Consider the following 11,187-nt stretch of genomic DNA (forward strand, 5'->3'; position numbering starts at 1 on the left):
TGATCAAATGGAGTCCTCAGAACCTCAGGTGGGCAGGGAGTGGAGTCTGTGGCTTCGGATCCGCTGGAGGGTGGGGATGATACAAGAGCGGAACCAGGGGCTACTGTGAGTTACAGTGGAGCCTGCGGACTTGCACTTTTGCTGGGGTGGGTCCAAGGCTGTGGTTGGCTCTGGGGCTGGTAGACTGAGGACTGCAAAGGGAAGAGGGTGGTCTGAAGGCAAGTCTCATCATCCTTGGATCAGTTGGAGCCACAGCTGGCCGAGGGTCCATCATAAGGCCAAAAGCTGAATCTAGGGTTGGGCTGGGGGTCAAGGCCAAGCAAGGCTCAGGGAACTATCTATGAGTAGGAAAGGGAATGCCTTCCCACTTGCTTTCCCTTTCGGCCCGAGGCCAACCCCCACTGCCCTAACCCCCCTCCTTCACTCGCTAGGCTTTACAGGCACTTATTGCGAGGTGGACATGGATGAGTGTCAGAGCAGCCCATGTGTCAATGGCGGGGTCTGCAAGGACAGAGTCAACGGCTTCAGCTGCACCTGCCCTTCAGGTGAGGACCCTGGGCCAGGGAGCCTGAAAAAGACAGGTCCCTGCAGAGGCAAAGGCTGTAGGGTGGGGGCCGTTAGGACCATGTTAGTGGCAAATTATTGTAACAGAAACCAGATGCTATGAAAAACGTTGAAATTAATTTATTTTTTTTAAATTTTTTTAAATAAAAAAATGTGTTTAATGTTTATTTTTGAGAGAGAGAGTGTGAGTAAGGGAGGGGGAGAGAGAGGAGACACAGAATCTGAAGCAGGCTCCAGGCTCTCAGCTGTCAGCACAGAGCCCAGTGCGGGGCTGGAACTCACGAATCGTGAGATCATGACCTGAGCCGAAGTCGGATGCTTAACCGACAGAGCCACCCAGGCGCCCCTGAAATTAATTTAAAACTAAGTAAATGGTCATCCCACCCAAACAAGGCAGGGCTGGCAAGGGGTGACTTCTCTGATGCTGTCTGGGCCTCTGCCCATCCCTCTCCCTACCCTAAGGCTTCAGCGGGGCCATGTGTCAGCTGGATGTGGATGAGTGCGCGAGCACACCCTGCCGGAATGGAGCCAAATGTGTGGATCAGCCCGACGGTTACGAATGCCGCTGCGCAGAGGGTGAGAAGGCCGTTGCCAGGCCAGCAAGCGTCTGGAGGCGGGGCAAGGGAGAGAGAAGGCAAATAACAGCCTAGGGGGCAGTTTGGGGGCGGGGCCACAGCAAGACAGGCCCTGAGTAGAACCAATGACAGCCAGGGGGCGGAGCCAATGATGGCCCTTAGCCGTGGTAAGGCTAGGTAGGGGAGGGGCCAATGGGTCTGGCAGCCACTGAGTGCAAAAGTTGGAGGGGGCGTGTCCAAAGTCCTCTATCCCCAGGCGCTTCCCATGTGTCTCCATTTCTACTCTAGAGCGTAGAGTGAGGTGGAACAGGGCTGATAGCGTAAGGACTGAAAGCCGGTTTCGGCCTGGGGTGGGGTTTATCTGTGCAAGTGTCTTGGCCAGGGGCAAATCCCGGAGCCTGGAGCCGGGTGGAGTTGGGGGCGGAACCTGAATTAAGCCCACCTCCTGCTAATTAGATGGGCAGGGCCCGAGGTAGAGGTGGGCTGGGATTGGGCCGAGACCACGGCCGTGGGCAGGACTTGGCAAGTGGGTGGAGCCTGACGCCTTGGTCCCCCAGGCTTTGAAGGCACTCTGTGTGAGCGCAACGTGGATGACTGCTCCCCGGACCCGTGCCACCACGGGCGCTGCGTAGATGGCATTGCCAGCTTCTCGTGCGCCTGTGCCCCGGGATACACAGGCACGCGCTGTGAGAGCCAGGTGGACGAGTGCCGCAGCCAGCCCTGCCGCCACGGAGGCAAATGTCTAGACTTGGTGGACAAGTATCTCTGCCGCTGCCCTCCTGGCACCACAGGTGGGGCTGGGGCTGAAACCGTACATCCGGAGGGGACAGAGGGTTTGGGAATGGTGCCCCTGGTGGGGCTCAATGGTGGCTACCCCTGTCATGGTTCCCTTCCCCAGGAGTGAACTGCGAGGTGAACATTGATGACTGTGCCAGCAACCCCTGCACCTTTGGAGTCTGCCGGGATGGCATCAACCGCTATGACTGTGTCTGCCAGCCTGGCTTCACAGGTGGGCAAGTGGCTGCCGTGGGACGGGGTATTTTTTACATTTTTGAGAGAGAGGCAGAGTGCAAGTGGGGGAGGGACACAGAGAGAGGGAGACACAGACTCTAGGCTCTGAGCTGGCAGCACAGAACTCGACGCAGGGCTTGAACCCACAAATCTCGAGATCATGACCTGAGCTGAAGTCGGACACTTAACCGACTGAGCCACCCAGGAAGGGAGGCTTTTTGGGGCAAAGGTGAAATCACCCCATTCTTTGCTGAGTTTGCCCTTCTCTTTGCAGATGCTTGTCCAATGAGACTGTCTATGCTTAGTCCTGAGATTATGCTATCTTACTGGTCTGAGGTTGTCCACATATCAGCTCAAAGTCGTCCTGGAACTCAGATGAGGGTGTCCAGACTCAGGGATGGGGGTGTTTCTTCATGGGACCAAAGTAATCCTTGATGAAAATGAAGGTGACTTCATTTAGTTTGGGGACGAGTACGATCTGGGGCAAGGTAGCTCTAGGTTGAGGCGGTGGCTGTCCTAATTTGTCCAAGAGCGAAATAAGATAATGAGACGGTCAAGGACGTGGCCGTGCTAAATGGGACAAGGTTGTCTTTGCCCGTTGGCACCATCGTCCTCGTCCTGGGATGAAGTTGCCTTCGCACTCCCCAGGGCCCCTTTGCAACGTGGAGATCAACGAGTGTGCGTCCAGCCCGTGCGGTGACGGAGGCTCCTGCGTGGATGGGGAGAATGGCTTCCGCTGCCTCTGCCCCCCTGGCTCCCTGCCCCCGCTCTGCCTTCCCCCGAGCCATCCCTGTGCGCAAGAGCCCTGCAGTCACGGCGTCTGCCACAACGCACCTGGAGGGTGAGGCCTCTCCCCCGCCCCATCCCCTGAGGCCCCCCTGCCCACATGCACTCCCTGACTGCCTTTCCTCCCAGGTTCCACTGCGTGTGTGAGCCTGGCTGGAGCGGCCCCCGATGCAGCCAGAGCCTTGCTCGAGATGCCTGTGAATCCCAGCCCTGCCGGTCTGGCGGCACTTGTACCAGCGATGGAATGGGCTTCCGCTGCACCTGTGCCCCTGGTGTCCAGGGTGCGTGTCCCCCACATTCCCACCCCCGGCTCTTCCTCCCCACTTCTCCCTTCTCGTTTCCTTCCTGCTCCACTCTCCCTCCTTTACATTTGCCTTCTTTTCCTTTTCCTCTTCCCCCCACCCCCAGGGCCTTTGGAGGTGGGTATCAAGGTGGGGACCCTGGGGGAGGATGGGGACAAGGAGTCTCTCAAGAGTATCTCACTCTGCCTGGCGCCCCCCACAGGCCGTCAGTGTGAGCTGCCATCCCCCTGTACCCCAAACCCCTGTGAGCATGGGGGCCACTGCGAGTCTGCCCCTGGCCAGCTGCCTGTGTGCTCCTGCCTCCCTGGATGGCAAGGTACACCACGTGCTTCCTCCCGCCCCTCCCCTTCCCCTCCTCTGCACCCTGCTGCATACCGGGTGGTGCTGGGGACCCAGAGGGAACCTTACAGAAGAAAAACAGAAGACAAAAAAGTCTGGGTTTTGAGGGGCTTCTTTTTAAGAAGGGACCGAGCTGGACGCAGACGCTCGCAGCCCGTGTGGTCAGTTTTGGGGGAAAGGAAGGGATTTGGGGATGGGGAAGCTAGGACTCAGGTGGAGGGTTTGGGGACACCTTCCTGGAAGGGCAGACCTCAGTCAGAATGGATTCATTCGCTACCCACTGAAATAAAGGGAAGGCAGTTTGGGAATAGCACGTGTAAAACACCCAGGGGCAAATGAGAACGTGGCTTATTCCTCTCTTCACTCATCTCAGCCTTCAGGTTCTGAAGCAGCCCCTACCTGGTCCCCTCTAACCTTAGATATCACCTTTCTCCCCATCCCCAGGCCCACGATGCCAGCAGGATGTGGATGAATGTGCTGGCCCCTCGCCCTGTGGCCCCCACGGGACTTGCACCAACCTGGCGGGGAGTTTCAGCTGCACCTGCCATGGGGGGTACAGCGGCCCCTCCTGTGATCAGGACATCGATGACTGTGACCCCAGTGAGTTCCGGGGAGTTCCCAGGGCGGGTGCTGCCCTGGAGAACGTGTTCATGAAGTCCACACTGGGTGCCTAGCACTGTCCTTCCATTTTCTCGTCACTGTGCTCTTTCCCCATTTTATGGAAACTGAGGCCCCAGAGAGGTCAAGTGATTTGCCCAAGGTCACACAGCAAGCAGAGGGTTGCGCTGCGATTGGAGCACAGGTCTGTCTGAAGCCTGTAGACTGCCTCTGGCAGCGAACAAGTTAACATTATGCGTAAAGGGGAACATAACAGGCCCCCCATGGGTCCCCCGGGAACATTTTCTGATAGACCAACAATGCAAGCCACATGTACACTTAAAATTTGTCTAGCAGCCACATTGAAAAAGCAAAAAAAAAAAAAAAAAGATTAAATTTAATAATATATTTTAATTGAACCAATATATAAAATGTCATTTCGACATGTAATCGATAAAGGTTTTTGAGATATTTTACATTTTTTACACCAAGTCTTCAAAATCAGAAATCCAGTGTGTATTTTACTCTTATTTTATTTTATTTTTTTAATGTTTTATTTATTTCTGAGAGAGAGAGAGAGACCGCATGAGCAGGGGAGGGTCAGAGAGAGAGGGAGACACAGAATCTGAAGCAGGCTCTAGGCTCTGAGCTGTCAGCCCAGAGCCCGATGCGGGGCCCGAACCCACGAACTGCGAGATCATGACCTGAGCCGAAGTCGGACGCCCAACCGACGGAGCCACCCAGGCGCCCCGTGGTTTACTCTTACGGCACATCCCAATTTGGACTAGGCACCTGTCAAGGGCTTAATAGCCACATGTGGCCAGTGGTCACTATCCTGGCCAGCACAGGTCTGGACGAGGAATTAAGTAGATATAACTAACCCGCAGCATGTGCTTGGCAGCTTGGCAGCTCGAAGGGACCTTTCGGCTCCCCCATCCCGCTCCTCCTTGCACAGACGTGAGGTTTCCACATTAGGGAGGAGATGAAGCCGCAGAGGGGACAGAATTTGATCCCTCTGACCGGAGGAGACCCTCTCAGTTAAGCCTGGTTGCCTCCCGATTGCCCTCTGTGAAAGGCACGGCTGGGGCAGGCTGGGCTGACGGGGGTCAGGTGTATGACCGGGCCTCCTCCCTTCGGACCCTAGACCCCTGCCTGAATGGTGGCTCCTGCCAGGATGGCGTGGGCTCCTTTTCATGCTCCTGCCTCCCTGGCTTTGCCGGTCCCCGCTGTGCCCGCGATGTGGACGAGTGTCTGAGCAGCCCCTGTGGCCCGGGCACCTGCACCGACCACGTGGCCTCCTTCACCTGCACCTGCCCACCTGGATATGGCGGCTCCCGCTGTGAGCAGGACCTACCCGACTGCAGCCCCAGGTGTGTGGCGCCTCTGCTGGGAGCTCAGGGGTACTGGCGTCGGCCGGGGTGGGGAACGGGCGAAGGAAGGGGACAAGATGGGGGTTCCCGGCGTGGCACCCACGTCACAACTCTGATTCGATGGAGCAGCGTCCGGGAAGGGTCCCTGCGTCTGTTTGGAGGTCACCTTAGGGGACGCTGGTCCCTGAGGGGGCCAGGCCGGGGCGGGGTGGGGCTTCCGTGTGGCTCCCACCTTAGTTCTCAAGTACTTGGTAAGTTGGGGCTAAGGGACAGGAGGCGGGGGGGTGGGGGGCGGGTGGAGAACCTCTGCAGCAGCTGCAGCCTCTGCTGGGGGTGGGCATAAGGGGGGTCAGAGAGTGCGCCCCGACCCAAGAGGGGCCAGGAAGGCGGGGCCTGCCTGGGGGTGGAGCCTGACCGGCCTGGCCTGCACTTCCGTTCCCTCCAGCTCCTGCTTCCACGGCGGGACCTGCGTGGACGGCGTGAATTCGTTCAGCTGCCAGTGCCGCCCCGGCTACACGGGCGCACACTGCCAACACGAGGCCGACCCCTGCCTCTCTCGGCCCTGCCTGCATGGGGGCGTCTGCACTGCCGCCCACCCCGGCTTCCGCTGCACCTGCCCCGAGGGCTTCACTGGCGCTCAGTGCCAGGTGGGTGTGGTCATCGGGGGCCCGGGGGAGGCATTTGGAGGGTCCGGGACCCTGGGGAAGCTGGGGTGCGGCTTCTGGGAGGTCGTCGCTGAGACGCTGAGAGCTTCCCCTCCAGACACTGGTAGACTGGTGCAGCCGCGCGCCCTGTCAGAACGGGGGTCACTGTGCCCGGACCGGGACCTCCTTCTACTGCCTTTGCCCTCCGGGGTGGAGCGGCCGCATCTGTGACATCCGGAGCGTGCCCTGCAGGGAGGCTGCAGCCCAGATCGGTGAGGGGGAGCACAGAGGCGGGGTGCGGGGCTCGCGAGGGTGTGTGTGCACAGACTTCTTGCTAATGTGAGCCGAATACGGGTATGACAGAGCATGTGGGCGGCATGGGGTGTGTGGCTGAGTGTTTGTGGATGTGTGACGGTGTGACAGCCGGCCAGGGCCAGGATGGTGTACGCCTCTGTCGCCCTGAGGTGGCTGGGATGACGTCTGAGATGCTGTGTGTGACTGCGCTATGTGGGCAGGAGAGGTGTGGGTGTGTGTTTATGTGTTCGTGACCGAGATGGTGCCAGTGTGGGGAGATGTGTGACAACAAGATGCAATGTGTGTGAGACCCTGGTGACCGAGGCCAGCAGGGGTGTTTGGTGATGCCGTGAGTGATGCTGGCAGGGAGGGGCAAGTGCATGCCTGACACCGCTCTCCTCTGTGCAGGGGTGCGGCTGGAAGAGCTGTGTCAGACTGGTGGGCAGTGTGTGGACAAGGACAATTCCCACTATTGCGTGTGTCCGGAAGGCCGCACCGGAAGCCACTGTGAACAGGAGGTGGACCCCTGCTCTGCCCAGCGCTGCCAGCACGGGGGCACCTGCCGTGGCTACATGGGTGGTTATGTGTGCGAGGTAAGGGGCGCCCCGAGTCGCGGAGTGTGGGTGTCATTCTGGGTGCGCGCGCGCACACTTCTGTGTGTCTGTGACCTGGTGTGGGCGTGGCTCTCTCTGGACATGTCTGGGTTTTTGCTCTTCTGTCTCTGGGTGTCATCGTGTGGTGTATTTCTCGGTTGATCTAAGGGACGTTCTGTCCAACGGGGCTGTCTTTGTCTTTCATTGTTTCCTGGATGTACCTCGTACCGCTCTGGGTGCCCTGTCTTTTTGGGTGTGAATGCGTGTGCTGGCGTGTCTGTTCCATGTGTTTTGGGTGTATCCGGGTATCTGGGTGTAGCTCCTGTGTGTCTGTCCTGTGCGTTTGTATGTGTGGGTCCCTCTGCATTGGGTGTGTCTGTAACTCTCCGTATCTGGGTGGCCTCTGGGTCTGAGTGGGCTCCCTTGTACTGCGTGTGTGTTCTGCACACTGGTTGTGCCTCTGTGCTTTGGAAGACTGTATGTCTTTTGGTACTGCCATCTCCGTGTCTTCGCGGGGAGGATCTGTGTCCCCCCCGGGCTTAGTGATCCCTGTCTCACATCACTGCAGTGTCCAGCTGGCTACACTGGGGACAACTGTGAGGCGGATGTGGATGAGTGTGCCTCCCAGCCCTGCCAGAACGGGGGCTTCTGCATTGACCTCGTGGCCCGCTATCTCTGCTCCTGCCCCCCGGGAACGCTGGGTACGCCAGGGCCAGGGGTGGGGGACAGGAAGGGAGCGTGGGTCTCCATCCCTTCCTGACTGCTCCCTCATCTTCCCCTCCCCAAGGCGTGCTCTGTGAGATTAATGAGGATGATTGTGGCCCAGGCCCGCCCCTGGACCAGGGCCCCCGCTGCCTGCACAATGGTACCTGCGTGGACCTCGTGGGTGGCTTCCGCTGCACCTGCCCCCCCGGGTACACCGGCCTGCGCTGTGAGGCAGACATCAATGAGTGTCACCCGGGTGCCTGCCACGAGGCACACACTCGGGATTGTCTGCAGGACCCAGGTGGGGGCTTCCGCTGCCTCTGTCGTACAGGCTTCACAGGTAAGCGTGGGGGAGGCGCCGGCCCTGGGATCCTGCCCCGCTGCCTACACTGCGGCTGATCCACCTGCTCCCGCTTGTCCAGGTCCCCGCTGTCAGACCGTCCTGTCTCCCTGCGAGTCCCAGCCATGCCAGCACGGAGGCCAGTGCCGTCCCAGCCCAGGACCTGGGGGCATGCTGACATTCACCTGCCGCTGCATTCCCGTAGGTCCCCTCAGGGCCCCTGGGAGAGGAGTGCGAGCATGGCCACGATGGAGGATGTGGCTTTAGGGGAGAAGAAGCGGAAGGGAAGGGGGTTTCTGAGAAATACTGAAAATACCTGGACACTGTGTGTGTGTGTGTGTGTGTGTTTGGGGCCCACTGGCGCCCACTGGGGTTTGAAGACAAGGCCTCCTGGGGAAGGCGGGGCTTATCTGCAAGGTGGGGCCTCCAATGGGGGGGGGGGGAGAGGTGTGGAGGGACCTGGACCTGGGGAGATTGGAGCCTCAACCTTCTGAAGCCCTCACCCCTATTCTCCCCTCTCTCTCTTCTCCACCCTTCCAAATCCCTCCCTCCCCTCTCCCCTGCCCGGTCCGCAGCCGTTCTGGGGCCCGCGTTGCGAGCGGGTGGCGCGCTCCTGCCGGGAGCTGCAGTGCCCGGCAGGCGTCCCGTGCCAGCAGACGGTCCGGGGGCCGCGCTGCGCCTGCCCCCCGGGACTGGCGGGGCCCGACTGCCGGGGCTCGCGGGGGTCGCCGCCGGGGCCCGCCAACGCCAGCTGCCTGGCCTCCCCCTGCCTCCACGGCGGCTCCTGCGGCCCAGCGCCCCTTGCACCTTTCTTCCGCTGCGCGTGCGCGCCAGGCTGGGATGGACCGCGCTGCGAGGTGCCCGCGGCGGCGCCCGAGGCCCCTGAGGAGCCGCTGTGCCCGAGCGCCGCCTGCGAGGCCAAGAGCGGGGACAAGCGCTGCGACCGAGAGTGCAACAGCCCGGGCTGCGGCTGGGACGGCGGCGACTGCTCGCTGAGCGTGGGCGACCCCTGGCGGCAGTGCGCGGCGCTGCAGTGCTGGCGCCTCTTCAACAACAGCCGCTGCGACCCCGCCTGCAGCTCGCCCGCCTGCCTCTATGACAACTTCGATTGCCGCGCGGGCGGCCGGGACCGCGCCTGCAAGTGAGCCCCTCCGTCTGCTGTCTGCCATCCATTCCATCGTTCGCCCTCAGTCCGTGTCTTCTCTGTCCATGAGCCACACCTGCCCATCCACGAGTCCCGCTTCTCTATCTGCCCATTCATTTCCCTAACGTCAGTCCCTCTTTAGACTGTGGAACCGTTCATACGTTTGCCCCCTCCGTTTCTTGGTGTATTCTGTCTGCCCAGCCAAGTGCTGTTTGTCTGTCTGTGCATCTCATCTGCCCATCCATGTGCCACTGCCCTCCATCCACACATACCATCACCTGTTTGTCCATCCGTCTGTCCATCCATGTGCCCTGCCTGCCTGTCTTTCTGCCCGTGCACTCCATCTGTCTCTCCCTGCGTCCTTGTCGTCCATCTTGGACTTTGTTCTGTGCATCCATGAATTCCTTTCATTCCTCCAGACACCCAAATGTCTGTCTATGCCTCTTCTGGTCCATCCTTGAACCTCACCTGTCCATCCATCTATCTATTCTTTTTTTTTTTTTTTTAATTTTTAACATCTTATTTATTTCTGAGAGAGAGACAGCATGAGCAGGGGAGGGCCGGGAGGGGGAGGGGGGACACAGAATCTGAAACAGTCTCCAGGCTCTGAGCTGGCAGTCAGCACAGAGCCCGACACGGGGCTCGAACCCACGAACGGTGAGATCATGACCTGAGCCGAAGTCGGACGCTTAACCGACTGAGTCACCCAGGTGCCCCCCCCATCTGTCTGTTCTTATGCCAGTCTATGTGTCCGTTCATCTCTGTGCCTCTTCATCCACATTCATCCGTGTGTCTCTTCTGTCTGTCCTTCTGTCCATCCACTCCCCATTTTTGCCTCTCTCTATGCCTGTTCCTCTGTCCACGCCCCTACCTCTCTATCCCAGCCCATCTTCTACCCCTGTCTGTCAATTCATGAGCCCTGTCTTTCTGTCTCATTCCATCTGTCCATCCTGTGCTCTGCCTCTTTTTTTTTAAGTTTGAGAGAAACCTTATGAGTGGGGGAGGGGCGCAGAGAGAGAGAGGGAATCCCAATAAGGCTCCGCACTGTCAGTGCAGAGCCCGATGTGAGGCTTGAACGCAGGAACCGCAAGATCATGACCTGAGCTGCAATCAAGAGTCAGACCCCCTAACCGACTGAGCCCCCCCCCCACAACCCGGTGGCCCCAACTCTGCTTCTTGTGTCCCTGTGTCTGCCTGGAACCCTTTTCTCACTTTTATGTCCCTGTCCTCATTGTCCCCCACTCCCCTCCTCGCTCACCCTGGCTGGCCTCTGCCATTTCTCAGATACCCCCAGCTTGGTCCCACCTTAGGGTCTTTGCACTGACTGGCTGTTCTCTCTTTCTGGAATATTCTTCCCCGAGGAAGCCACCTGGCTCCTCCCTGGCCACCCCTACACTTCCCCTGCTTCATTTTTCTCCTTAGCATTTAGTTCCAAAGAGCACCGTGTGTGTACATGTGTGTTTACATTTAGCTTTTACTGGTGTGTAGTTGAAAGGCTGAGTATTCTGCCCCTTCATCTTTTTTTTTTAAATGTTTTATTTATTCTTGAGACAGAGAGAGACAGAGCATGAGAGGGGGAGGGGCAGAGAGTGAGACACAGAATCTGAAGCAGGCTCCAGGCTCTGAGCTGTCAGCACAGAGCCTGACACGGGGCTCGAACCCATGAACTGTGAGATCATGACCTGAGCTGAAGTCGGAGGGTCAACCGACTGAGCCAGCCAGGCCCCCACAAGTGTTGGTTTTTAATGTTAATGAAAGAATGTATTGGTAGAAGGCAGTTTTAACGTATCACTAACACACTTAGCTTGTTCTTTATAGATCAACTCTCTATGCCAAAATTTATCTTACAAAAAAAGACCACGGTCTCTTACTTTGCCGGGGACAAAAACTATAAAAAAGCAAAAAGGTAAAAAAGTTAAAAAA

General features: G+C 58.6%; 1 protein-coding gene across 1 annotated transcript in view; it reads left to right on the top strand.

Moving 5' to 3' along the window:
- The window catches only part of NOTCH3 (notch receptor 3), a 37,264-nt gene that overhangs the window by 9,081 nt on the left and 16,996 nt on the right, over positions 1 to 11,187 (top strand). Inside the window, exons 9-24 of the mRNA XM_039243281.1 lie at positions 432 to 545; positions 1,027 to 1,140; positions 1,697 to 1,930; positions 2,038 to 2,148; positions 2,799 to 2,991; positions 3,066 to 3,217; positions 3,441 to 3,554; positions 4,022 to 4,177; positions 5,319 to 5,544; positions 5,990 to 6,191; positions 6,307 to 6,460; positions 6,891 to 7,075; positions 7,644 to 7,776; positions 7,863 to 8,120; positions 8,203 to 8,321; positions 8,696 to 9,261. Of these exons, the coding sequence (XP_039099212.1) occupies positions 432 to 545; positions 1,027 to 1,140; positions 1,697 to 1,930; positions 2,038 to 2,148; positions 2,799 to 2,991; positions 3,066 to 3,217; positions 3,441 to 3,554; positions 4,022 to 4,177; positions 5,319 to 5,544; positions 5,990 to 6,191; positions 6,307 to 6,460; positions 6,891 to 7,075; positions 7,644 to 7,776; positions 7,863 to 8,120; positions 8,203 to 8,321; positions 8,696 to 9,261 (3,031 nt within the window). The remainder of the gene's footprint in view (positions 1 to 431; positions 546 to 1,026; positions 1,141 to 1,696; positions 1,931 to 2,037; positions 2,149 to 2,798; positions 2,992 to 3,065; positions 3,218 to 3,440; positions 3,555 to 4,021; positions 4,178 to 5,318; positions 5,545 to 5,989; positions 6,192 to 6,306; positions 6,461 to 6,890; positions 7,076 to 7,643; positions 7,777 to 7,862; positions 8,121 to 8,202; positions 8,322 to 8,695; positions 9,262 to 11,187) is intronic.

This window comes from Hyaena hyaena, unplaced genomic scaffold (assembly GCF_003009895.1).
Source record: "Hyaena hyaena isolate Hyena2069 unplaced genomic scaffold, ASM300989v1 scaffold_227, whole genome shotgun sequence".
In the NCBI taxonomy this organism is placed as follows: domain Eukaryota; kingdom Metazoa; phylum Chordata; class Mammalia; order Carnivora; family Hyaenidae; genus Hyaena; species Hyaena hyaena.